General features: G+C 43.2%; 3 protein-coding genes across 8 annotated transcripts in view; 2 read left to right on the top strand and 1 right to left on the bottom strand.

Moving 5' to 3' along the window:
- podxl2 (podocalyxin-like 2) overlaps positions 1-14,358 on the top strand; it is a 33,260-nt gene extending 18,902 nt beyond the window's left edge. For 2 of the 5 annotated variants that reach the window (XM_071336802.1, XM_071336804.1), the window contains exons 4-9: positions 284-1,050; positions 1,558-1,632; positions 3,666-3,822; positions 4,041-4,102; positions 6,258-6,437; positions 11,501-14,358. In XM_071336802.1, the coding sequence (XP_071192903.1) occupies positions 284-1,050; positions 1,558-1,632; positions 3,666-3,822; positions 4,041-4,102; positions 6,258-6,437; positions 11,501-11,755 (1,496 nt within the window). In that variant the 3' untranslated portion in view covers positions 11,756-14,358. The remainder of the gene's footprint in view (positions 1-283; positions 1,051-1,557; positions 1,633-3,665; positions 3,823-4,040; positions 4,103-6,257; positions 6,438-11,500) is intronic. The other 3 variants (XR_011667291.1, XM_071336803.1, XM_071336805.1) reach the window with 3 other exon arrangements.
- Positions 14,359-18,564: 4,206 nt separating this feature from the next.
- LOC139536345 (gamma-glutamyl hydrolase-like) lies at positions 18,565-23,597 on the bottom strand. 2 transcript variants are annotated; one of them, XM_071336806.1, is made up of 5 exons: positions 23,288-23,597; positions 22,135-22,249; positions 21,558-21,608; positions 20,577-20,715; positions 18,565-19,322 (listed from the first exon to the last, which is right to left on the bottom strand). In XM_071336806.1, exons 1-4 carry the CDS (start codon positions 23,388-23,390, stop codon positions 20,655-20,657), a joined length of 330 nt encoding a protein of 109 aa, XP_071192907.1. In that variant the 5' UTR covers positions 23,391-23,597; the 3' UTR covers positions 18,565-19,322; positions 20,577-20,654. The 2 variants fall into 2 exon arrangements, with proteins under 2 accessions (XP_071192907.1, XP_071192908.1); XM_071336807.1 differs by having other exon boundaries at positions 23,255-23,597.
- Positions 23,598-23,757: 160 nt separating this feature from the next.
- lsm3 (LSM3 homolog, U6 small nuclear RNA and mRNA degradation associated) lies at positions 23,758-27,280 on the top strand. The gene is made up of 5 exons (XM_071336808.1): positions 23,758-23,895; positions 24,014-24,098; positions 25,001-25,111; positions 25,483-25,578; positions 26,701-27,280. The coding sequence occupies exons 2-5, from the start codon at positions 24,078-24,080 to the stop codon at positions 26,779-26,781; spliced, it is 309 nt and encodes a 102-aa protein (XP_071192909.1). The 5' UTR covers positions 23,758-23,895; positions 24,014-24,077; the 3' UTR covers positions 26,782-27,280.
- Positions 27,281-27,818: the final 538 nt, after the last annotated feature.

The raw sequence follows: 27,818 nt of genomic DNA on the forward strand, positions 1-27,818 counted from the left end.
TCAAGATGCTCTCAATGGTGCAGCTGTAGAACTTTTTTTGAGGATTTGAGGGCTCATGACAAACTTTTTCAGAAGGGATTGTCTGTGTTGTGGATAATACATCTGTCCCAGTCACACTGTCACATCACAGAGTTAAAGAGCCTTCCTGAGTTAAACCTAATCTGTTACCGCATTCCAAATAAAATAACAAGTAATTCATCGGTTATTACTGTGTGTACTAGTAAATACCTGGTCATCTCTGTACTGTAAAAAAAAAAAGTACTACCATTTCTCCATTTCTCAGGTTACAGTCAAACCCTCTCCCAGTCCTCCACCTCTCCCATGGAGGAACCCAGACAGGGGAACCACACTTCTCCTTTCATGACTGCGATGGAGAACCTGGAGCGGGAGTTATGGGAGATGGAGAGAGAGTCCAGCGGCCTCCCCGTAGAGCCTGGCTATGCCCAGAACCAGGGCCTGTCTACCACCACCATCCCTGCTGCTGACCCGGTGGTTCCTGTAGACTTCACCACCTTAGACCCACAATATGTCCCTGTACACGGGGGCCAGGAATCACCTCCGGGGGACACAGTGGAGGTAGAGGTAGCAGAGGAGGAAGAGGAGACGGATGGGGAGATGAAAAGGGAGAGTACCACCACTGAGCCTGACGTCTCCATCGCCTCCTCCAGACCCACCCTCCCAGAGGTGGGTGTCTTCCCCAGCTTTGGGCCCCTACAGCCAGACAACATTCATACAGAAGACCGGGAGGAGGTGGTGGAGGAAGGTGAGGAAGAGGATGAAGAGGAAGAGGAGACAGTGGTCCTTGGAGGACCTGGGAGTGACAGGGGGAGAGGAGGGGCCATCTCTCCCCTGACCACGGTCCCCTCTGCTTCTTTGGCCCCCACAGTCGACTTCACAGAGGACTCCTGGGATCGTCTGGAGGACGGGAGGGAGGGCCGGGAGGAGGAGGAGAGGAGGCAGGAGGAGCAGGAGGTCAAAAATGGAGGAACAGAGCTGTTAACAGAGACAGATATCCTCCACGGTGCACACTTCTCACAGGAGATACAGCAGGTACTGGTTCAGGTACAGGTATAGGTACAGGTTCAGGTACAGGTATAGGTTCAGGTACAGGTTCAGGTACAAGTTCAGGTACAGGTACAAGTTTGGGTACAAGTTCGGGTACAGGTACGAGTACAGGTTCAGGTACGAGTACAGGTTCAAGTTCAGGTACGAGTACAGGTACGGGTACAGGTACGGGTTTGGGTACAGGTACGAGTTCAGGTACGAGTACAGGTACGGGTACAGGTACGGGTTCGGTAGTATCTGTACCTCTGTACCTCTCAAGTATCTCTCATGTAGTTCAGTAAACTATAAACTATATGATGAGTAACCTGAGACCTGAAGACTTTGTTAGCTCCCTGAGGTAATGCCCAAGCTTTAGTTCAGCGGGTTACCACTTAGGAGACTCTAGTTTGAACGCACTCTGTCACACTATTGAACTGTATATTTTGAGGGTTGTGATTGGTTTAACAACCTCGTACTTGCTCATATTAATTCCTCTCTTCGTGTAACCACCAGGTGATCTGTGTGGACTGGAGCGATCTGGCTGGGAAGGGCTACATCATCCTCAACATGTCAGACAGCGTTGACTGTGTGAGTACCAAAACGTTGAGGAACATAACGTGACTAACTAAACTCAGCAAAAAAAAGAAAAGTCCTCTCACTGTCAACTGCGTTTATTTTCAGCAAACTTAACATGTGTAAATATTTGTATGAACATATCAAGATTCAACTACTGAGGCATAAACTGAACAAGTTCCACAGACGTGTGACTAACAGAAATGGAATAATGTGTCCCTGAACAAAGGGGGGGTCAAAATCAAAAGTAACAGTCAGTATCTGGTGTGGCCACCAGCTGCATTAAGTACTGCAGTGCATCTCCTCCTCATGGACAGCACCAGATTTGCCAATTCTTGCTGTGAGATGTTACCCCACTCTTCTACCAAGGCACCTGCAAGTTCCCGGACATTTCTGGGGGGAATGGCCCTAGCCCTCACCCTCCGATCCAACAGGTCCCAGACGTGTTCAACGGGATTGAGATACGGGCACTTCGCTGGCCATGGCAAAACACTGACATTCCTGTCTTGCAGGAAATCACGCACAGAACGAGCAGTATGGCTGGTGGCGTTGTCATGCTGGAGGGTCATGTCAGGATGAGCCTGCAGGAAGGGTACCACATGAGGGAGGAGGATGTCTTCCCTGTAATGCACAGCGTTGAGATTGCCTGCAATGACAACAAGCTCAGTCCGATGATGCTGTGAAGTTATTTGGATATTTACGAATTATCTTTGAAAGACAGGGTCCTGAAAAAGGGACGTTTCTTTCTTGCTGCGTTTACATCATACCGATTTTATTGGACCATAGTAATGCAGCACTATATTGCGGCTGTTCCTTAGACAATTCCCTACAATAATTTCATGCCTACTAGTTGAATCTATAATTGAATCAATATGGCATGATGGGATGCCATCAGATGGTAGCCTGGTTAAACTGTAATGAGTGTAGTATTCAGTCTGTTTTAAACCAGGCTAGCCAATAGATTCAGATTAGCTCCATTGCTGTCCTTCACTGTGAGACAAACAGGAGCTAGTAGACAGACAGAAGAAGACAGCCCCTTCTGTCCTCTGACAGTCGGTCCTTAAACACAACATCCTCCTCGCCATCCGTCACACCCCCTCCATCACCCAAGAGTCCTCCGTCACCATGGAAACAGCACAAAGCAATGCGATTATAATCAATGTGACCTTTTGGGTTGTCACGCCAACCGCTGCAGAGTAACCAGTAGTACCCAGCAGGGAGGAAGAGAGAAACTCTCAGATCCACAGAACGACATGTTTTGTGTTGGAAACAGAAGCTCCTACACAGGACTGTGATTAATTCAACACCATACTTGGCAGTAGATAGATTTATTAAAACATTCATGCAATGAAAACAACAGAAAACATCACCACCTGGCCTTTTCTTTTATCCTCCACTGTTAAACAGTTGTGTATTTGTTTGTCTGTCTGTCTGTTTACTCTACCCTATCCTCAGGCCCCAGATCTGTTTTTGTTTCTGCTAGTTCCTTAACTTCATAGGAGTTGGTTAAAAGCACAAAGCAAACTGATCTGACAGCAATCAGGCTACCTGGTTCCCCTGTTTTCACTGTGACCTTTGACCTCTCCTGTTGTTATCAGGATGAGATCCGTGTGGAGAGTGGGGACCAGCTCCTGGAGCTACACTGTTAGAACAAAGGGTTCCAAAAGGGTTCTTCAGCTGTCCCCATAGGAGAACCCTTTTTGGTTCCAGGTAGAACCTGTTTTGGTTCTCTTATGGGGACAGCCGAAGAACCCTCTTAGGTTCTAGATACATTGTAGACCCTAAAAGGGTTCTTCGGCTGTCCCCCAAAAATAACACTTTGAAGAACCCTTTTTGGTTCCATGTAGATCCATTTTGGGTTCCATGTAGAATCATTTCACATAGGGTACAACATGGAAAACAAAAGGTTTCTACCTGGAACCAAAAAGGGTTCTCCTTATGGGGACAACCGAAGAACCCTTTTGGAGTGTAGCTTTTAAGTGTAGAGACAGCCTTCTCTAACTAACTAACTTTGCCCTAACCCTGTGACATCTCTGTCTCCTGGTCAGGATGAGTTCCGTGTGGAGAGTGGGGACCGGCTCCTGGAGCTGCTAGAGACAGCCTTCTCTAGGAAGATGGACAGTCCTCAGGGCTCCTGGCTCATCTCTCTCTCTAAACCCACCATGCAGGACCACCAGCTGCTCATCACACTGGCCAGCGAACACGGTAAGAGGACGTCTACAGACATACTGTATGACGTCATTGGGTAGGACCTATGACTGTGTGTAGGACCCAGCTCTGGTTCACGTTCTCCCGTCATTCAAGTTCCAGGCCTACTTATGTTTCTACTGGAGATCATTAGGGAATGTGTGATTTTGTGTTGAGTTTTTCTGGAGTGGAGTACAAAACTTGCTTACTATTTCTGAAATCTGCCTGTCTTTTAGGAGTTATTGCCACCAAGGATGTGCTATCGATGTTAGGTGAGATAAGGAAAGGTTTACACGAGGTAAGATGCTTTTGTTCCTTGGAATTTACAACCTTATATATGTTACAGCTGTATAGTAGTTTGTTAATCTGATCCACATGGTAGGAGTAGACTGAGCACAAACAGCACCTCTGGGACCAGGCTAGTAATTCATCTGTCTGGACCAGGCTAGTAATTCATCTGTCTGGACCAGGCTAGTAATTCATCTGTCTGGACCAGGCTAGTAATTCATCTGTCTGGACCAGGCTAGTAATTCATCTGTCTGGACCAGGCTAGTAATTCATCTGTCTGGGACCAGGCTAGTAATTCATCTGTCTGGGACCAGGCTAGTAATTCATCTGTCTGGACCAGGCTAGTAATTCATCTGTCTGGACCAGGCTAGTAATTCATCTGTCTGGACCAGGCTAGTAATTCATCTGTCTGGACCAGGCTAGTAATTCATCTGTCTGGACCAGGCTAGTAATTCATCTGTCTGGACCAGGCTAGTAATTCATCTGTATGGACCAGGCTAGTAATTCATCTGTCTGGACCAGGCTAGTAATTCATCTGGCTGGACCAAGCTAATACAGTGCCTTGCAAAAGTATTCACCCCCCTTGGCATTTTTCCTATATTGTTGCCTTACAACCTGGAATTAAAATAGATTTTTGGGGGGTTTGTATCATTTGATTTACACAACATGCCTACCACTATGAAGATGCAAAATACTTTTTCTTGTAACACAAACAAGAAATAAGACAAAAACACTGAAAACTTGAGCGTGCATAACTATTCACCCCCCCCCAAAGTCAATACTTTGTAGAGCCACCTTTTGCAGCAATTATAGCTGCAATTCTCTTGAGATATGTCTCTATAAGCTTCGCACATCTAGCCACTGGGATTTTTGCCCATTTTTGAAGACAAAACTGCTCCAGCTCCTTCAAGTTGGATGGGTTCCTGTTTGTCTGTCTGTCTGTTTACTCTACCCTATCCTCAGGCCCCAGATCTGTTTTTGTTTCTGCTAGTTCCTTAACTTCATAGGAGTTGGTTAAAAGCACAAAGCAAACTGATCTGACAGCAATCAGGCTACCTGGTTCCCCTGTTTTCACTGTGACCGTGACCTTTGACCTCTCCTGTTGTTATCAGGATGAGATCCGTGTGGAGAGTGGGGACCAGCTCCTGGAGCTACACTGTTAGAAAAAAGGGTTCCAAAAGGGTTCTTCAGCTGTCCCCATGAGGAGAACCCTTTTTGGTTCCAGGTAGAACCCTTTTTGGCTTTTTTCTGGCCACTTCCGCAAAGCCCAGCTCTGTGGAGTGTATGGCTTAACGTGGTCCTATGGACGAATACTCTAATCTCTGCTGTGGAGCTTCTTCAGGGTTATCTTTGGTCTCTTTGTTTCCTCTCTGATTAATGCCCTCCTTGCCTGGTCCTTGAGTTTTGCTGGGCAGCCCTCTCTTGGCAGGTTTGTTGTAGTGCCATATTCCTTCCATTTTCTAATAATGGATTTAATGGTGCTCTGTGGGATGTTCAAAGTTTTGGATATTTATTTATAACTCAACCCTGATCTGTACTTCTCCACAACTTTGTCCCTGACCTATTTGGAGAGCTCCTTGGTCTTCATGGTGCCGCTTGCTTGGTGGCGGCCCTTACTTAGTGGTGTTGCAGACTCTGGGGTCTTTCAGAACAGGTGTATATATACTGAGATCATGTGACAGATCATGTGACACTTAGATTGCACACAGGTGGACTTTATTTAACTAATTATGTGACTTCTGAAGGTAATTGGTTGCACCAGATCTTATTTAGGGGCTTCATAGCAAAGGGGTGAATACATATGCACACACCACTTTTCCGCAAAATTTATTTGTTTAATTTTTTGAAACAAGTAATTTTTTTTCATTTCACTTCACCAATTTGGACTATTATGTGTGTGTCCATTACATGAAATCCAAATGAAAATCAATTTAAATTACAGGTTGTAATGCAACAAAATAGGAAAAACGGCAAGGGGGGGGTGAATACTTTTGCAAGGCACTGTATATTCATCTGTCTGGACCAGGCTACTAATTAATCAGTCTGGACCAGGCTACTAATTAATCAGTCTGGACCAGGCTACTAATTAATATGTCTGGACCAGGCTACTAATTAATATGTCTGGATGAAACTGAACTGTTCCATATGTCTGGTTCTGGGTCCAGATTGGCATCCAGAGCTACAGCAGTGCTAGCACCTGTCACTCCAGACCCAGTCAGACCCGTAGCGACTACGGGAAGCTGTTTGTGGTCCTGGTGATCATAGGTTCTGTCTGTGTGGTCATCATCGCCTCTGGTCTAATCTATATCTGCTGGCAGAGACGCCTGCCTACGCTGAAGACTAGGGTAAGACCAGCTTGATAACTGCCTAAGCTGAAGACTAGGGTAAGAAATCAAATCAAATCAAATTTTATTGGTCACATACACGTGGTTAGCCAATGTTAATCTGAGTGTAGCGAAATGCTTGTGCTTCTAGTTCCGACCATGCAGTAATATCTAACAATAATTTAACAATTTCACAACAACTACCTTATACACACAAGTGTAAAGCAATGAATAAGAATATGTACATATAAATATATGGATGAGCGATGGCATAGGCAAGATGCAGTAGATGGTATAGAGTACAGTATATACATATGAGATGAGTAATGTAGGGTATGAAAACATTATATAAAGTGGCATTGTTTAAAGTGACTAGTGATACATTTATTACATCAATTTCTCCATTATTAAAGTGGCTAGAGATTTGAGTCAGTATGTTGGCAGCAGCCACTCAATGTTAGTGATGGCTGTTTAACAGTCTGATGGCCTTGAGATAGAAGCTGTTTTTCAGTCTCTCGGTCCCTGCTTTGATGCACCTGTACTGACCTCGCCTTCTGGATGATAGCGGGGTGAACAGGCAGTAGTTCGGGTGGTTGTTGTCCTTGATGATCTTTTTGGTCTTCCTGTGACATCGGGTGGTGTAGGTGTCCTGAAGGGCAGGTAGTTTGCCCCCGGTGATGCGTTGTGCAGACCGCACTACCCTCTGGAGAGCCTTACGGTTGTGGGTGGAGCAGTTGCCGTACCAGGCGGTGATACAGCCCGGCAAATTTCATCGGCCTCCTGAGGTTGAAGAGGCGCTGTTGCGCCTTCTTCACCACACTGTCTGTGTGGGTGGACCATTTCAGTTTGTCCGTGATGTGTACGCCGAGGAACTTAAAACTTTCCACCTTCTCCACTACTGTCCTGTCAATGTGGATAGGGGGGGTGCTCCCTCTGCTGTTTCCTGAAGTCCACAATCATCTCCTTTGTTTTGTTGACTTTGAGTGTGAGGTTATTTTCCTGACACCACACTCCGAGGGCCCTCACCTCCTCCCTGTAGGCTGTCTCGTCATTGTTTGTAATCAAGCCTACCACTGTAGTGTCGTCTGCAAACTTGATGATTGTGTTGGAGGCTTGCATGGCCACGCAGTCATGGGTGAACAGGGAGTACAGGAGAGGGCTGAGAATGCACCCTTGAATCCACCCCAGTGTTGAGGATCAGTAGTTGTTTCCTACCTTCACCACCTGGGGGGCGGCCCGTCAGAAAGTCCAGGACCCAGTTGCACAGGGTGGGGTCGAGACCCAGGGTCTCGAGCTTAATGATGAGTTTGGAGGGTACTATGGTGTTAAATGCTGAGCTGTAGTCGATGAACAGCATTCTTACATAGGTATTCCTCTTGTCCAGATGGGTTAGGGCAGTGTGCAGTGTGATTGCGTTGTCTGTGGACCTATTGGGGCGGTAAGCAAATTGGAGTGGGTCTAGGGCAGGGGTGTCAAAGTCAAATGGACGGAGGGCCAAATAAAAAATTTAGCTACAAGCCGAGGGCCGGACTGTTCGAATGTTCATTGAAAAATTTTTAAATGACGCATATAGTCTAGTGAACCTAATTGAACCTACTGAAAACCTAACAAATATATTCCAATATGATCAGATAAATAAAGCAATATTTTCTTATGGCTCTGTCAGTAATCTTTAATTTTCAACAGACACAAAAGACAAATTTCCTTTATATAAAAATCCCCATAACATGAACATTAAATGAAAGAAACCGGTATTCAAGGCACCATCAGTAGCCTATATTTTCTATTTTAGCAAAAGTGGGCTAAATTTACTTCAAAGAAAAAAACAATAATAGCAATTTTCTATCATCCACTCAACTGAAATATTTTTAAAATATAATTGGATTGAAATACAATAAAATAAAGTGCAAAAATCTATTAATCAAAAACAACACTTTGTTTAAGGAGAAGTAACATGCAGTGAAAACAAATATTAAACTTTAACTTTTAAACTTGAACTGAGTAAAAACTCTAAATATGTGATTGCACAGTAATGTTCACTTGTTTGAGGTTGAGGGTGATACTTGGTGGTGTCCCATCTTTTCCACAAGTTCATCAATGTTCGGGGTAAGGCTCTGAGCTGAGGAAATCCTCAGAATTGAGTGGAGGTGTTCAGCAGTAAGTCGACTTCTGTGTGATGTTTTGTTCAGGTTCATCAAAGAAAACAGTTGTTCACACAGGTATGTGCTGCCAAACATAGACAACGTTTGAGCAGCCTGGATGCGCAGCTGGGGCATTGTGTCGGGGAGGAAACGGGCGAACTCCGCAGCACCCACTGCCGCATATTTTGCCCTCAGTGCATCATTGCATTGGAGGTCAATCAACTCCATTTGGAGGTTTGGTGGTGAGCTTTCCACGTCAACAGCAAATGGGTTACCGAGCAGTTCCAACCTGCTTTTTTGTGCTTCAAAGTCAGCAAATCGGCGTCGAAAGTCAGCGGCAAGCATACCTATTTTATCAGCCAACTGTGCGCTCGGGAACGCACTGGTAGAGAGCTTCTCTTTCATGGTCTGGCAGCTGGGAAAGTGGCTCAAATTTTCTTTCCGCATCTGCGTCTCCCACAGAGTCAGTTTGGTTTTAAATGCCTTCACTGTACTGTACATATCAGAGATGACATGATCCCGACCCTGCAGCTGCAAGTTCATTGCATTCAGATGACTCGTAATGTCACACAGAAAAGCCATTTCACACAGAAACATTTCGTCTCGGAGTTGTGTTGTGTCTTTCCCTTTGCTGTCCAAGAACAGACAAATCTCCTCACGAAGCTCGAAACATCTTTGAAGCACCTTTCCCTGGCTTAGCCATCGCACCTCTGTGTGATAAGGCAAATCACCATGCTCCGTTTCTAACTCCGTCAGAAATGCCTTGAACTGGCGGTGATTCAAACCTTTGGCTCTGATAAAGTTAACTGTGCGCGTGATGATGCTCATTACATGCTCCATTTTCAAGGCTTTACCGCACAACGCTTCCTGGTGTATGATACAATGATAAGCTGTCAGCTCACCTGTCGCGTTTTCCTCTTGCATCTTTTCCCGTATCTTCGCCACCAGTCCGCTCCTGTGTCCACACATCGCAGGTGCTCCGTCGGTTGTCAAACCCACGAGTTTTTCCCAAGGCAGCTCCATCTCATTTACACATCTTGACACCTCTTCATACAAATCATGCCCCGTAGTTGTGCCATGCATAGGACGTAAAGCCAAAAACTCCTCTGTCACGCTTAGGCTGGAGTCCACTCCGCGGATGAAAATTGACAACTGGGCAATGTCAGAAATGTCGGTGCTCTCATCCACAGCCAAGGAATATGCAATGAAATCTTTTCCCTTTTTCACAAGCTGCTCTTTTAGATTGATGGACAACTGGTCTACTCTCTCGGCAATGGTGTTTCTGCTCAGACTCACATTTAAAAAGAGTTGCCTTTTTTCTGGGCAAACTTCGTCACAAACTTTAATCATGCAGTTTTTGATGAAATCCCCCTCCGTAAATGGCCGGGCTGATTTAGCGATCTCTTCTGCCAAAATAAAACTGGCCTTGACAGCAGCCTGGCCTTGTGATTTGGCTTTTTTGAACAGAGCCTGTCGAGATTTGAGGCCTCGTTTTAATTCCTCTGCCTTTTGTAGCCTTTGTTCCATGTCCATATTCTTGTTTTTGTCCGCGTGTTTCGTTTCATAATGTCGTCTCAGATTATACTCTTTCAGTACCGCCACACTTTCTCCACACAGAAGACACACAGGTTTTCCAGCTACCTCCGTGAACATATACTCCGACTCCCACCTTGTTTGAAACCCCCGGTTCTCAGTGTCCACCTTCCGTTTTGCCATTTTTGATGGGTATCTGAAAGTTAATTTTACTGTGATGCTGACGACTGCTGTGCCAATAAATATTGAAATGAAGCAGCCTACTGCTCGGTGCGTCACCGTTGCATTGTGGGAAATGTAGTATTGGTGCGTGTAAAAGATCTGCGGGCTGCCGGCTTGCTGCGGTCTGCGGGCCGGTTCTAATAATAAATCAAGATCATCCCAGGGGCCGTAAAAAACCTTCTCGCGGGCCGGATGTGGCCCGCGGGCCTTGACTCTGACATATGTGGTCTAGGGTGTCAGGTAGGGTGGAGGTGATATGGTCCTTGACTCTAGTCTCTCAAAGTACTTCATGATGACGGAAGTGAGTGCTACGGGGCGATAGTCGTTTAACTAAGTTACCTTAGCTTTCTTGGGAACAGGAACAATGGTGGCCCTCTTGAAGCATGTGGGAACAGCAGTCTGGGATAGGGATTGATTGAATATGTCCGTAAACACACCAGCCAGCTGGTCTGCACATGCTCTGAGGACGCGGCTAGGGATGCCGTCTGGGCCGGCAGCCTTGCGAGGGTTAACACCTTTAAATGTTTTACTCACATTGGCTGCGGTGAAGGAGAGCCCGCAGGTTTTGGTAGCGGGCTTTGTCAGCTTGATAACTGCCTAAGCTAGAGACTATGGTAAGACCAGCTTGATGACTGCCTAAGCCCATTTATTTTATACAGTTTTTCACACTGTGTGTATTCATATAGTGGATTATTCACATAGCTTATTCTAATATATATACAAATGTACGTGGCATTTTGTTACACTATTTATATACACCACGTATTTATATAGTGGATTCCTAACATAGTTCACTGTAATATATTTCCTGCTGTCCATATCATTCTTAGTACACATTGTTGGTGTACATACTCATAGATTGTATTTGGATTACTGACAGTGTTATTTGGTTTGTTAATTGGATATTTGTTCTGACATTCCTGATTTCTCGTTTCTAGTTTTGGATTATTTGTGTACTTGTTTGACATTTGAATGCACTGTTAGGAGCTATTAACATAACGAGTTTTTCGCTGCACCCGCTATAACATCTGCTAAACAGTGTACTCGACCAATAAACTTTGATTAGATTTGATTTGACTAGTTTTACCAATGCAACAAAATACTTGCATTCCAGTTTGTTCATGTGTAAGTCATTTTATATTATTGATGTTATTAAAACATTTTTTTTCTCTCCTGGTCTCTCCCAAGACACGAGGTGAGGAGCTCCATTTTGTGGAGAACGGCTGCCATGACAACCCCACCCTGGACGTCACGAGTGACGGGGGGCAGCCAGAGATGCAGGAGAAGAAACACCACCCGTACCACCACGCTAACGGACTGACGGCTGGGACCGGGTCTGGGGGGATGGCCGGGGGGGAGGGAGGGAGCAGTGGCTGGCAGGTCCTGGTCAACAAACCTGGAAGGAAGGAAGAGGATAATATGGAAGAGGACACACACCTTTAGTAGAGAGAAGAAGAGTGGAAGAGGATATACACCTTTAGTAAAGAGAAGAAGAGTGGAAGAGGATACACACCTTTAGTAAAGAGTGGAAGAGGATACACACCTTTAGTAAAGAGAAGAAGAGTGGAAGAGGATATACACCTTTAGTAAATAGAAGAAGAGTGGAAGAGGATATACACCTTTAGTAAAGAGAAGAAGAGTGAAGGAAGATGGAAAAAGGGTAGCCTGGATCCAGATCTGTTTGTGCTGTCTTGCCGACTTCTATGGTCATTGTCACATTTGGCTTGGTAGAGACGGCACAAACAGATCTGGCAGTCGGACTGGGCTAGAAAGAGAACTCATGATGAAGACGCAAAAAATCATCAGTGTTGTGAAACTTGTGAATGCATCGGCTGTCAAATTAGAAACACACATGAAGTAAACTAATCAGAAGAAACAACTTCTTAAAGCTACTTAGATGTTTTATCTATTGACTATGATTATATGATTATATGATATGGACTTGATCATCTACTCTGCTTTCCTTTTTTGTCAACTAAGCATGATTCACATCTATTACTAAACACTGTACAGCTACAGGGACGTTTCAGAATGTTGAAACATTGAATGTTAGATTACCCAATCAGAGTGAATAGAGGTGGTATCCCTCTGTTATGAGTATGAATGTTCATAGTGGAACTCCTGAAGTTAGGATATTGTATTTAACATGTTGAATGCAGACTTAAACGCTATATGCTAGCTATTCTGTATTATGTAAAGTTGGAATGGCTGCTCTGTATCTGGTCAGTTCACACTGATCTTAGTTCAAAATCACACAATAATTTGGAAGCATCCATTACTCCCAGCCTCCTTACAATTAAGAATAAGTCAACAAAATAACTAGTTTGGTTGCCGGATCTGATTGCTTTTTGCAAAGTGATCTCTGGCTGCTGTGACATGGTAACAAACAAGGGGTTGGCTAAAACAGTCTGGCAACCAGACTGCAAAACAACAGAGGGAGGCTGGCAATATTTAAAATTCTTTCAGTTATAGTTATATATATCACACTGAATTAACTGATTATAAGCACAGCTAATATTGTTTTGGGCTATTAACTGTAGAAGTGAAGGCCTGTAAATATGAATGTAATTTGAAGTCATGCTGCTATAATTTCTTCTGTGGCGTTAATGACATTCTGTCATTTAAATGTGAACAATATATCTTCTCTGCCTGACAGTATTGCCACTGCTTCAAAATGGTGGGATATGTTTTTAGTGCAGAGTCAGCTTGAGGTCAGCTTATTTTACAGAAAGGGAACAATATCACCAAGCAGGCATGCTGGCACACATCTCCCATAGCCTACACTGTGCTTGGCCTATAAGTATTTGAAACGCTTAAATCAGTATCACAAGCTAAAACTGTTTTTGTGTGTGTGTGGGGGGGGGGGGTTAGCTTCCAAAAATAGTAAGATCTTATATTGGAGGGATAGGCTACTAAATGAATGCTGTCCCCTCCTCGTTTGTTGTATTTCGCATGACTAAAGAAGCAGATAGCCACTATGTGTTTTAAATTCTGTATTGGAGGGTTGACCTCGCCAGGGTCGTGTTCATTAGGCATCAAACGGAAGAAAACTGACTGAATCAGGGAGGGACTACTTGACTTGTCCAATAAGAAACACACATTTTAATATTCCGTCGCAAGATCATTTTCCATTGTTGCGTTCCCTAATGAACACGACAAGAGGAAAGTTCAGAGAATAGGAGAACCAATTATTTATATATACACTAAATGACTGATAGGGGGCGCTGTGTTGAAGCCAATGCACAGCCATCTTGGTACTCCTCCTCCATTGTAATGAAGCCAATGCACAGCCATCTTGGTACTCCTCCTCCATTGTAAAACATTTTTCGGGAAGCTATATAAATCCATTTATTAATGTCTACATTCGTTTTAAATTATATTATGTGAGCTAAACATAATATATATAAATAAAACATACTATTTAGAGATTACTAATGTTACTGTCCCCACTACAACAACAAAAATTACTTTAAAATGTAATTTTGTCCTTGAAACATTTATTTGAAATGCTGTAGAATTCCATTCATTCCTGTGGAGGACTGCACCTACAGGGGAGTACCAATATGGCGTCCCGAAGGCTTCAAAAACCTCTCAATGGCCAATACGTAGCATTGGTCTGAGAAATCAGCAGTAGGTCTGTGTGGGCTGCGCCGATGTATTGCTCGTGCAGTGTTGTCTCTATCCACTTGAAAGCTACACTGAGATAAGTGTGGCTCAGTGTCTTTAAAATGTCGATGTTATTGATGAAGTAATATCGCATCTTTGAGTGTCATCAAGTTTTGTGTGTGTTATTTCTATTAGAAGTGTACTGACCTTGTCCCGAGGCTCCATTGCTACGACAGAGAGAGAGGGAGATGGCTGGAGATGAGATTAGAAGATTTGTTATTTGGATTTATAAATTAACATGATTTCTAGTTTTTCCCACAACTTTGTGCGACATTTTGTTTTTTTAAATTCATATTAGTTTTCATTAATCTTTCACTGTTTTGGATTTATGTATCATGCAATATATAGAAAATAAACGTCTGGGAAATGTTCCTTTGGTAGGACTGCTTACAGCCTTTGTGATATTGTAAAATGCTACAATAGCACCATCTAGTGTATACTATAAAAGTAAACTCCCCGTTCTGGAAGCATGTGTACTTGAATCTGAATATTCATGACTTTTTGACGATGGCTTGATGACACCATCTGATTGGTTGATGATGGCTTGATGATGTCAGCTGACTGCTTGATGATGTCAGCAGACTGGTTGATGGCTTGATGTCAGCTGATTGGTTGATGATGGCTTGATAATGTCAGCTCATTGGTTGAAGATGGCTTGACAATGTCAGCTGATTGGCCCAATAGATGATAAGAAACAATGTCAACAAGGTTTTGTCTGCTGATTTTATTTAACCAGACAAGTCAGTTAAGAACACATTCTTATTTACAATGACGGCCTACCAAAAGGCCTCCTGCGGGGAAGGGGATAAAAAAATAATATATATATATATATATAAATTAGGACAAAACACACATCATGACAAGATAGACAACACAACACTACATAAAGAGACACCTAAGACAACAACATAGCAGGCAGCAACACATGACAACACAGCATGGTAGCAACACAACATGCAGAGGTAGTAATAACACCTGTGGGAAGAGGGGCATTCTTCTTACCAAACTACATGACCTTTGTTTTGGAGGTGTTCAGAACAAAGTTAAGGGCAGAGGAAGCTTGTTGGACACTAAGAAAGCTTTGTTGTAGAGCATTTAACAGAAAATCCGGGGAGGGGCCAGCTGAGTATAAGACTGTATCATCTGCATATAAATGGATGAGAGAGCTTCCTACTGCCTGAGCTATGTTGTTGATGTAAATTGAGAAGAGTGTGGGGCCTAGGATTGAGCCTTGGGGTACTCCCTTGGTGACAGCCAGTGGCTGAGACAGCAGATTTTCAGACTTTTTACACTGCACTCTTTGAGAGGCAGTTAGCAAACCAGGCCAAAGACCCCTCAGCGACAACAATACTCCTTAGCCGGCCCACAAGAATGGAATGGTCTACCATATCAAAAGCTTTGGCCAAGTCAATAAAAATAGCAGCAATAGTTTGACACATGGGTTTGACACATGGGTGAGTAAACCAGTTCTTTGATTCTTTCAATCAAACATTAAACAATAAAAAACACTATTGTGGTAGCATTAAAATGTGCTATCAATGTATTTCCAGAGTTTTTTCTGGATCCAAATGGGGCTTAGGTGGTGGGTGTGGGTGTCACATTTTGCCAAGTAGCGGAGATAAAATGTTGCAGTTTTAAAACAATTTGACATGGCTTGTGCTATTGTTACAGTATAACTTTAGACCGTCCCCTCGCCCCGACACGGGCGCGAACCAGGGACCTTCTGCACACATCAACAACGGTCGCCCACGAAGCATCGTTATCCATCGCTCCACAAAAGCCGCGGCCCTTGCAGAGCAAGGGGAAACCCTACTTCAAGTCTCAGAGGAAGTGACGTAACCGATTGAAACGCTATTAGCGCGTACCCGCTAACTAGCTAGCCATTTCACATCCGTTATACTCACCCTCCTTTCGACCTCCTCCTTTTCCGCAGCAACCAGTGATCCGGGTCAACAGCATCAATGTAACAGTATAACTTTAAACCGTCCCCTCGCCCCAACACGGGCGCGAACCAGGGACCTTCTGCACACATCAACAACGGTCGCCCACGAAGCATCGTTACCCATCACTCCACAAAAGCCGCGGCCCTTGCAGAGCAAGGGGAAACCCTACTTCAAGTCTCAGAGGAAGTGACGTAACCGATTGAAACGCTATTAGCGCGTACCCGCTAACTAGCTAGCCATTTCACATCCGTTACACTATCTGAGTGACCCAAAAAATTATAACAAAATCAATGGGGGCCCCATGCCATAACAAAATACTCCTGAATGCATAAATTTGGGAATTTTAAATTCTCCCTGACTGTTATTGTGGTGATTGTTAAGTTCTTAAAGATGATCTTATTGAAAAATATATAAGTCTGTTATCTTTTCTACATACTTTATATCTGGTTTAAGTTGTTTAAGTTTACACTCAAAAACGTTTTACCATTCCGGAAATTATTGGAGATAGGCAGACTGAAAAAACCTTCAGGCCAAGACTTTTCTATGCAGAAAAAAAACTGATTTCATACAGATTTGTGTGCAGGCAGTTTCGTTCTATTTTCAGATGTTCCAGTCATGTTGTTGTAATAGTTCTCACATGGAAGATGGTAGAATTGACATATTCTCCCGTTAATAAAACACTGCATCACAACATCCAATAGTAGTACATTTAAACAAACTTTTTTCCCCCAACAACAAAGTTCTCAAGACTTGAAATCACATCAAAAAGGCTAACCTTTTTACAATTATATCATACAAAAGCAACAACTTGCAATAACCACTGATTCCAACAAGAGTTTTTACAGCTACAATCAGAGCTCAAATACAAATGTAAATTTCACAGAAAGTCCATACAATCTTTTACAATAGCAAAGGTACATTGATTAGATTTACAACTGATTCTAATCAAAGTAGTAATTTTGCAGGAATATACCATCTAGACCTGTGAAGACAGGAGAATAGTTGTAGATGAAAGCTCTCTCCTCCTCACTGGCTGAAGAGAACTTGTGTAATGTAGGGTTAGTGTCATGATGACAGGTCATCTACAGGTCATGTACAGGTCATCTACAGGTCATGTACAGGTCATCTACAGGTCATGTACAGGTCATCTACAGGTCATGTACAGGTCATCTACAGGTCATGTAAAGGTTAATGGTCCAATACAGCTACAATCCAATAGCTGGACTGTCATCTACAGTCACTCACCAGGCCAGAGTTGTACAATCCAATAACTGGACTGTCATCTACAGTCACTCACCAGGCCAGAGTTGTACAATCCAATAACTGGACTGTCATCTACAGTCACTCACCAGGCCAGAGTTGTACAATCCAATAACTGGACTGTCATCTACAGTCACTCACCAGGCCAGAGTTGTACAATCCAATAACTGGACTGTCATCTACAGTCACTCACCAGGCCAGAGTTGTACAATCCAATAACTGGACTGTCATCTACAGTCACTCACCAGGCCAGAGTTGTACAATCCAATAACTGGACTGTCATCTACAGTCACTCACCAGGCCAGAGTTGTACAATCCAATAACTGGACTGTCATCTACAGTCACTCACCAGGCCAGAGTTGTACAATCCAATAACTGGACTGTCATCTACAGTCACTCACCAGGCCAGAGTTGTACAATCCAATAACTGGACTGTCATCTACAGTCACTCACCAGGCCAGAGTTGTACAATCCAATAACTGGACTGTCATCTACAGTCACTCACCAGGCCAGAGTTGTACAATCCAATAACTGGACTGTCATCTACAGTCACTCACCAGGCCAGAGTTGTACAATCCAATAACTGGACTGTCATCTACAGTCACTCACCAGGCCAGAGTTGTACAATCCAATAACTGGACTGTCATCTACAGTCACTCACCAGGCCAGAGTTGTACAATCCAATAACTGGACTGTCATCTACAGTCACTCACCAGGCCAGAGTTGTACAATCCAATAACTGGACTGTCATCTACAGTCACTCACCAGGCCAGAGTTGTACAATCCAATAACTGGACTGTCATCTACAGTCACTCACCAGGCCAGAGTTGTACAATCCAATAACTGGACTGTCATCTACAGTCACTCACCAGGCCAGAGTTGTACAATCCAATAACTGGACTGTCATCTACAGTCACTCACCAGGCCAGAGTTGTACAATCCAATAACTGGACTGTCATCTATAGTCACTCACCAGGCCAAAGTTGTACAATCCAATAACTGGACTGTCATCTACAGTCACTCACCAGGCCAGAGTTGTACAATCCAATAACTGGACTGTCATCTACAGTCACTCACCAGGCCAAAGTTGTACAATCCAATAACTGGACTGTCATCTACAGTCACTCACCAGGCCAGAGTTGTACAATCCAATAACTGGACTGTCATCTATAGTCACTCACCAGGCCAAAGTTGTACAATCCAATAACTGGACTGTCATCTATAGTCACTCACCAGGCCAAAGTTGTACAATCCAATAACTGGACTGTCATCTACAGTCACTCACCAGGCCAGAGTTGTACAATCCAATAACTGGACTGTCATCTACAGTCACTCACCAGGCCAAAGTTGTACAATCCAATAACTGGACTGTCATCTACAGTCACTCACCAGGCCAAAGTTGTACAATCCAATAACTGGACTGTCATCTACAGTCACTCACCAGGCCAAAGTTGTACAATCCAATAACTGGACTGTCATCTATAGTCACTCACCAGGCCAGCATTGTACAGTCCAATATCTAATCTACAGTCACTCCCCAGGCCAGCGTTGCAAATAAGAATTTGTTCTTAACCGATTTACCCTGTTAAAGAAAGGTGGACTAAAATAACTCACCCTCGGAGACAAAGAAGTGTGCTGTGTAGAAGGATGCTCTGACGGAGGCAGCAGAGTGGACCATACCTGGCTTATCTACCCACTCAAAGGGACTCTTCTCAGGGTGCCACTGGACAGCATAGAACGGATAGCGATTCGCTACCAGAGAGAAAACGTACAATCTAGGCTCTATTTACAGTATAGCCACTGGAACAGTCTACAATGGGTAGCGATTCCCTACAACAAGAGAGCAGACCAATGAAAACATTCCGCTTGTCAATAGAACCTCGAGGCTCCGGTTACAGTGTGGCTAACAAGGACCTGGGGTCTTGATAATCAATACACTGAGGTGAATGCATTTTACACACATGCCGCTGCAAGTATCCCATGGTTACAACACCTCTTACTTGATGGCCAAATGAAGTCTCTCTAGCCATGTTCAGACACTGTACAGTACCTTCCATGGTAGAAATGAACTCTCTCCGTCCGTCTCTGTTAGTGGTCAGAACCTTGTAGAAATGTTTCAGCTTGACATTCCGGCTGTAGTTCTGTTGACATGAATCACGACGTTCATTAGTTCTTTTTTAACGTTCCGGAATCAAAAAGTTTACAGTGATATAATTGAATAGAACACATAATTGAATGTCTCTCTACGTTACACTATAGTGAAGCTGAGAAGGAAGTTCCTTGCTCTAGTCTAGGTCATGGGAGAACAGAAGAGGATGGAATTAGCTATATTCTGGTAACTCTGACGCACAGATTTTCAAAACGTTTTCAGATAGCTTCAGACAGAGACGGGTTCAGGTGGTATTAAGTCGCAGTGGTTTGAAAAATTATTTTAATTCTCAGAAATAGTATTACTTGTTCTAGCCTTTTTCAGTAAGAACCGTTAGTCAGCCAGTCAGATAGTCAGCCAGTCAGAACCGTTAGTTAGTAAGTCAGTCAGCCAGCCAGTCAGAACCTGTAGTCAGCCAGTCAGTCAGCCAGTCAGAACCTTTAGTTAGTCAGTCAGCCAGCCAGTCAGAACCGTTAGTCAGTAAGTCAGTCAGAACCGTTAGTCAGCCAGCCAGTCAGAACCGTTAGTTAGTAAGTCAGTCAGCCAGCCAGTCAGAACCGTTAGTCAGTAAGTCAGTCAGCCAGGCAGTCAGAACCGTTAGTCAGTAAGTCAGTCAGCCAGCCAGCCAGTCAGAACCGTTAGTTAGTAAGTCAGTCAGCCAGCCAGTCAAAACCTGTAGTCAGCCAGTAAGTCAGTCAGCCAACCAGTCAGAACCATTAGTTAGTAAGTCAGTCAGCCAGCCAGTCAGAACCTGTAGTCAGCCAGTAAGTCAGTCAGCCAGCCAGTCAGAACCTGTAGTCAGCCAGTCAGTCAGTCAGCCAGTCAGTCAGAACCTGTAGTCAGCCAGTAAGTCAGTCAGCCAGCCAGTCAGAACCTGTAGTCAGCCAGTCAGTCAGCCAGTCAGTCAGCCAGTACCTGTAGTCAGTCAGTAAGTCAGTCAGCCAGCCAGTCAGTCAGAACCTGTAGTCAGTAAGTCAGTCAGTCAGCCAGAACCTGTAGTCAGTAAGTCAGTCAGTCAGTCAGAACCTGTAGTCAGTCAGTCAGTCAGCCAGTCAGTACCTGTAGTCAGTCAGTCATCCAGTCAAAAATATTAATAGTATAGTAAAGTACAGATACCCCAAAAACTACTTAAGGAGTACTTGAAAGTATTTTTACTTAAGTATTTTACACCACTGAATATCAATATTCATAGACAAACACAGGCCAATACACATAGAGAATGCAGAAACACAGTGTTGTCTCTGACCTGGGGTGAATGTGAGAGGCAGGGCCACAGCCTTGGTCTCTGTCAGAGTCAGAAGGTTCTTGTTGCTGGTCAGTACCGTCATCTGTTGGAGGGCCTGGCACGTGCCACATATGGGGAAGTAATCAGACGCATCGTTGGTCTGGAAGACAAAACACGAGCATGAAACAACAGGAGTACTGCTCAACAGGTAGAAGTAATATAGTGGAAGCTGAACCACAACACTGCTAATACCTAAACCAGACACTTCAGATCTGTAAACATAGAAAAATGAGGGACAAGGGGAAGAGGTAGGGAGCTAAATGGAACCCGCTGTCAGTGTCGTAAACTGTGGGAACCATATATTGGACATTTAACTATTTATTAATTATTTGAAACCATTTTATAATTATTGAAAACAATTCAATACATTTATTGTCAATGAAGGATAAAAACAAAATATAATTTTAATGTATCACTAGCCACTTTAAACAATGCCACTTTATATAATGTTTACATATCCTACATTACTCATCTCATATGTATATACTGTACTCTATACCATTTACTGCATCTTGTCTATGCCGTTCGGCCATCGCTCATCCATATATTTTTATGTACATATTCTTAGTAATTCCTTTACACTTGTGTGTATAAGGTAGTTGTTGTGAAATTGTTAGATTACTTGTTAGATATTACTGCACGGTCGGAACTAGAAGCACAAGCATTTCGCTACACTCGCATTAACATCTGCTAACCACGTGTATGTAACCGATTTGATTTGGGTATGGAATATCTTGATAGCCAGATCATAGAAGATCTTTGACAGACGACTGAACTGGGAAGTCTGCAGATCTACACCCCCACCTGGTAGCAGCAGCCTACAACAACCAATTAATCAATCAATCAATCAACCAATAAGCCTATAGTCCTTCACATTTTAATTATTCCCACGAAGGTATCTGATTACAGTTATATAAATAAGTGAACAATAATTTCACTCACCCGTTTATTGAGTTAAATATCTTCTCATACTCTTCATCGGTTCTGTTTATTCTATCAGAGGAAGGAATGAAGGAAGTAAATGATTACAATCAGCCAACATACTTTTGCCACTCAACAGACACTGAGAAAAAACTGTGAGGTGGATTACAAAGCCTTCATTGTGCCTTATTTCCTAGCAAATCACTAGGCTTTGGCTGATCCGGGATAATGCACTGGGCTTGGGCTGATCCGGGATAATGCACTGGGCTTGGGCTGATCCGGGATAATGCACTAGGCTTGGGCTGATCCGGGATAATGCACTGGGCTTGGGCTGATCCGGGATAATGCACTGGGCTTTGGCTGATCCGGGATAATGCACTGGGCTTGGGCTTATCCGGGATAATGCACTGGGCTTGGGCTGATCCGGGATAATGCACTGGGCTTGGGCTGATCCGGGATAATGCACTGGGCTTGGGCTGATCCGGGATAATGCACTGGGCTTGGGCTGATCCGGGATAATGCACTGGGCTTGGGCTTATCCGGGATAATGCACTGGCATTCAAGAGGCCCCGGTTCAAAGCACGCCAATCACACATACCTTATGGGGACAACCCTGGCTCCAGCACTCCCCAGGTACTTTACATAGGAAGCAGCGATGTAGCAGGATCCCTGAGCATGAGGGTCTCCCACTATGTTCTCCTGGGCCAGGACCCCTGAAATAACAAAACACTCTACATTAAATTACACTTTACATTACAATACAATACCATGCAGTTTACAATACACTCTACATTACAATACCATGCAGTTTACAATACACTCTACATTACAATACATTACAATACCATACACTCTACATTACAATACCATACACTTGACAATACACTCTACATTTCAACACCATACACTTGACAATACACTCTACATTTCAACACCATACACTTTACAATACACTCTACATTACAATACCATACACTTTACAATACACTCTACATTACAATACCATACACTTGACAATACACTCTACATTACAATACATTACAATACCATACACTTTACAATACACTCTACATTACAATACTATACACTTTACAATACACTCTACATTTACAATCCATTACAATACCATAACCTCTACATTACAATACATTACAATACCATACACTTGACAATAAGGATGGCCTTAATGTAAAGATGTGTGTTTAATAGAACCATCATCATCTCACAGATTCATCGTTAACCCTTAACTGTCCTCTCTCTCAGTCATGATTGGCAACATCTCGGTGATTTCAAGAGACTATTTAGTTGCTTAGCCCTACATTCCTTTGGGGGCATTTACATATATAAACTTCTTTAAAACCTACTTTCACAAAACCTGCTTTCCTACTAGAAACCTTTATTAATGAATGGCATTTAGCCTACTTGGCTACGCAAAAGGAACTCCCTATGTAAATATTGAAAAGTCTATAACTATACAATGGCTACATGAGGATTCGTGTTGATCAATGAAAAACATGAAATCTAAGAATTAAAAATATATATAAAAAAATCGATACAATCTACAGTCAAGATGTCCTTCTGAAGTGGGAGTTATCCCTTTCCACTTCCTATAACATTGACAGTTACATGCTGACATTGGTACAATTTGGTCCCAGAACATTCTAGAATAAAACAGATCAAGACGTTACATAAGGAGCATTTCTGAGACACATACATACCCATTCACCCTAGATGGATCTCGAATGGCTTACCAATGATTAGTCTGTAATTTAGATGGTCCCTACAAGCCACCGGGAGAAGCACACCGCAAAGGCAAGCGGCCAGCACCGCAAGAACCGCAACCGGAGAACTCATTTACCTCGGATAGCCTACCACGCAAACATACAATAAATAACATTAAAACATATATAATTCCCAGACACTCTTGTCCTCCTGCTTAAATTATCAGCAGCGCGGTATGATGATGGTATCGGTGAGAAGGATGATGAGCGCTGCAGTCTACTGCGGTTGCATGACTAATCCCTGCATTCTACACAGAAACAGCTCTAGATTCTCTCCCGCGTCGCGAGGACATGCGGGAAAAATCGCATCTCGGTTTCAGTCACGTGTGCAATCATGAAAACCCACCTAATGACACAAATCATATGGACATGCGCGACATATCGCAACCGGACTATAACACAAAAGGCAAAAGCTAAAGTAGGCTAATAATAACATGAAAGGCTGGGAAAATCGCACGTTCAAAAAACTTTCGACCTCCCAAATCTGATACACTCTGGAACGCACCCATCTGCGTGGTTTTGCGGGGCGCTTTTGCATTGATTGACTGTTATTTATTGTTTATCAGGGTCGAGCTGAGGTAGGTCAATTATTAATCGCCATGAATGAAATCAACATTATTACATTTGTAGGACACTGAATGTACGCAGCGCTGGTACTCTGCATGTGCATCTCCTGTAAATCTACTTGCTTCGCAGTCTACTTCCGTGAACAAATCGAACATACCCTTCACCACAAGGAATTCTGGGAAACTGTTCAAAAATGGCGGATGAAGTTGAACAGGTTGGCGTTAGCTAAACGTTTTATTGTCAATCTTTCTCTGTGCAAAACATTTATTTATACTCGAGTAGAGAAATATACTTGTACACCGGTTTGTATCAGTAGATTACGCAAACAGCATCATTGCAAAAACATGGGTGGAGGTTTTAATTGTGGAGGCAACAGTGGCTAGCTAGCATGGTGATTAGCAGCCATCGCTATCAATCGTAGCAAGCTAGCTTGTATATTAGTCAATTCGCTAACCAGACACGAATGTTGAATACAATTATATTGAAACTTACTCTGCCGATTGTCCGTGGTGTTGGTCGAAATTTGAGTTAAAATATCCATCGGAAAGTAACGCAATTTAACCCAACTTCAAAACACGGGTCTAAGATTATGGCAAATATGTTTTGCTCATGAACAAAGGCACGTGCTATAACAATTCGGGTAAACGACTTTGGATACTGTAGATATTTTATAGAAAATGTCGAGTAGCTGAAGGATTAACACCATGGACAATAGGCAGAGTACGTGTAAATATTAGGTTTTAAACATTCCGGCTTGTAGAGGACCTTAGCGGCACATTTCCAGAACACAGTCATGTTCCAGACGGTATATTTAGAAATTCACCGTCTGGTCCCCAGGTAAAGGTAATGGGTTTGAATAGATGTAGTCCAGCGCACTAACACCCTGGACCAAAGCTAGGTGTTGAACATTTACGCGAAATACAACGACGTTGCATTCCCCCCCCAGAGTTCTTGTAACGTTAAATGTATTCAAATCTATAGTCTATGCTTAAAAAGTGATTCTAACAGCAGTTAGGCTACTTATTGACAACCATGAAAACTAGCTAACTTACTATTTAGCATGAAACCGATATCTAGTGTGAACAACTTCCTTCCCATGTTGCTTTTGTGTTGCAGCAAACGACCACCAACACAGTGGAGGAGCCCCTGGATCTGATCAGGCTCAGTTTGGATGAAAGGATATATGTTAAGATGAGAAACGACCGAGAACTCAGGGGCAGATTGAACGTAGGTAGTTGTATGGCCGTGGTGATCATCTTGGTTGCTTTTGTAAATGTTGACAAATGTTTGAACAATGATGTGATATATGTCCAATATACCATCGCTAAGCCCTTAGCCATGGTATATTGGCCATATATCACAAAACCCTGAGGTGCCTTATTGCTATTATAAAATGCTTATCAACGTAATTAGATCATTAAAAATAAAGGTTTTATCATACCTTGATATACCACGGTTGTCAGCAAATCAGCATTCAGGGCACGTATCACCTAGTTTACAATGTTGTGTACAGCTGTCATCCTGAATGCGAGCTTTATCATCTTGTCTCGCCAAACTATAGGCCTGCATAAGTCTAATGCGGTTTATCTTTGTTCCAGGCCTATGATCAGCACTTGAACATGATCTTGGGAGATGTTGAGGAGACGGTGACAACAGTAGAGATTGATGAGGAGACGTATGAAGAAATTTATAAGGTATGAAAAAGGGCTTCCGCCACCTTTTCAACTGCAGAAATTTCGGCTACACCAGGGCTTGGCCTAAAGTCTCAGACTTTAGTGAAGGGTTCTCCAACCCTTGTTCCTGGAGGTTTGCCCTCCTGTAGGTTTTAACTCCAACCCTAATCTAGCACACCTGTTTCTAATAATTATCTGGTTGATAAGCTGAATCAGGCTAGTTACATCATAGGGGGCCCCTAGATTGTCCTACTGAGAGGAAATGCACCATGCTGGGCCCTAGATTGTCCTACTGAGAGGAGATGCACCATAGGGGGGCCCTAGATTGTCCTATTGAGAGGAAATGCACCATAGGGGGGCCCTAGATTGTCCTACTGAGAGGAGATGCACCATAGGGGGGGCCCTAGATGCCCTACTGAGAGGAAATGCACCATGCTGGGCCCTAGATTGTCCTACTGAGAGGAGATGCACCATAGGGGGGCCCTAGATTGTCCTATTGAGAGGAAATGCACCATAGGGGGGCCCTAGATTGTCCTACTGAGAGGAGATGCACCATAGGGGGGGCCCTAGATGCCCTACTGAGAGGAGATGCACCATAGGGGGGGCCCTAGATGCCCTACTGAGAGGAGATGCACCATAGGGGGGCCCTAGATGCCCTACTGAGAGAAGATGCACCATAGGGGGGCCCTAGATTGTCCCCTAGATTGTCCTATCAGTGATAGGGCAACCACCCTCTGCTTTTGTCCCTTCATTGTCAACTGTGTGTCTGAGATCTAACCCAAGAATATCTGTTGTGTCTGAAATGTCTATTTCTGTCGTTAAATGTCCCCCTGGAGAAGTGATTTGTAGGTATTTGTAAAAACATTTACACTCATTACCCCTAGAAAAGGAATTGGGGTTCTTGTTTGTCACGGATCTCCAAACCAAGTCGAAGTTACGATTTTGAAATCTATTTTCATGAAATTCTGCATTGTTTAAATACGTGTCTTTATAGTCGGTAGTGTGCTGGCGCTCCTCTTACCAAGATTTCTGGATCCCCGACGAGGAGGATCCAGAATGTAACACTGAAATGTAACGCTGAAATGCTGAAAGAAGGTTCAGGACGGCAACGTAATTCCATCCATGTGGTTTTCTATTTTTCAGTCAACGAAGAGGAACATCCCCATGTTGTTTGTGAGAGGTGACGGAGTCGTCTTGGTAGCTCCTCCGCTCAGGGTGGGCTAGCAGCTCACCATGTTCCGCTGCTTTCCTGGATCCTGAAGGATAAAAAATGGTTTTGTTGACAAATCGCAGAGAATTATTTAGTCGTTACCTTTTGTGAGTTTTGAATGACCAATGGTTTTTAAGTTAATGCAGAAGTATTATTTGGCCTGGTATTTTAGTTAGATCGCTCTGGGAATTGTGTAAAACATTGATATTACCCCATAAAATTAAATGCATTAACCAAGGTAATGGTTTCATTCAGGTTTGAAATTGTTCCAAATTCCACGTCTATTCCTCAACATGTTATGTTGTTTTAATCTTACAAGCTCCACTCTACTGCACAGTATTTGCGTTTCTGTCAAAGTTTGTGGGCTTTTATGTTTTTGTAATGAACATGTTAACTACGCTGAGACAAGAAATCATGTCCTCAGACGCTCCAGTAGTCATTTTGTTATTAAGTTCGGTCTGATGGTCACTTGAATACAAAAAGGAAAACCATGTTAATAAAGCTAAGACTTGATTCCTGTATTTTCTTTTTCTCAGCCTTGCAAAAAAAAAATCAGCATTTTCACCAACAAAGATGAATTTACGACCAACCGTGTAAAGCGTTTTGAAGGAGGTTATAGTATTAATATGAATGATCAAATGTATTAATGTCAAAAATACCATAGTGAATACACATTTTAAAGCATAGCATTTTTTATGGCACGTTTTTAATCAGTCCATTCATTTTTGAAATTCACAAGTGGGAGGGAAAGCACACTGAGAAGGTTATCCATTACTACCAGAACCACAAGATGGCAGTATTAACACATCCTCTACACGTCTAGTGTCTCACCAGCCACACACCTCTGTAATTTTCCATTGCTTAGGGTGGAGGAGATAGCAAATTTATGTTTTGACTTAAAATCCACTTGAGGAGCAGGCTGAAGTCTGCACTTCCAGACTTTCACTTTGAGAGCGTGCCTGTTCAATATGCATTGTATAGCAGAGGCGGATGAAACAGAATGCATTTAGCTTTTTTTTGTAAGGAACTCGTAGACATCTTCAATATATTT

This window comes from Salvelinus alpinus, chromosome 12 (genome assembly GCF_045679555.1).
Source record: "Salvelinus alpinus chromosome 12, SLU_Salpinus.1, whole genome shotgun sequence".
In the NCBI taxonomy this organism is placed as follows: Eukaryota; Metazoa; Chordata; class Actinopteri; order Salmoniformes; family Salmonidae; genus Salvelinus; species Salvelinus alpinus.

What these genes read in the sequence shown, in the direction of transcription:
- lsm3 (XM_071336808.1), top strand. Translation starts at nt 24,078, where the DNA reads ATGGCGGATGAAGTTGAACAG. An exon ending in AACTCAGGGGCAGATTGAAC is followed by an intron (nt 25,112 to 25,482) that starts GTAGGTAGTTGT and finishes TCTTTGTTCCAG; the next exon opens with GCCTATGATCAGCACTTGAA. An exon ending in CGTATGAAGAAATTTATAAG is followed by an intron (nt 25,579 to 26,700) that starts GTATGAAAAAGG and finishes TCTATTTTTCAG; the next exon opens with TCAACGAAGAGGAACATCCC.
- LOC139536345 (XM_071336806.1), bottom strand. Translation starts at nt 23,390, where the DNA reads ATGAGTTCTCCGGTTGCGGTTCTTGCGGTGCTGGCCGCTTGCCTTTGC. An exon ending in AAATTACAGACTAATCATTG is followed by an intron (nt 22,250 to 23,287) that starts GTAAGCCATTCG and finishes TTGTTATTTCAG; the next exon opens with GGGTCCTGGCCCAGGAGAAC. An exon ending in GCCAGGGTTGTCCCCATAAG is followed by an intron (nt 21,609 to 22,134) that starts GTATGTGTGATT and finishes TTCCTCTGATAG; the next exon opens with AATAAACAGAACCGATGAAG.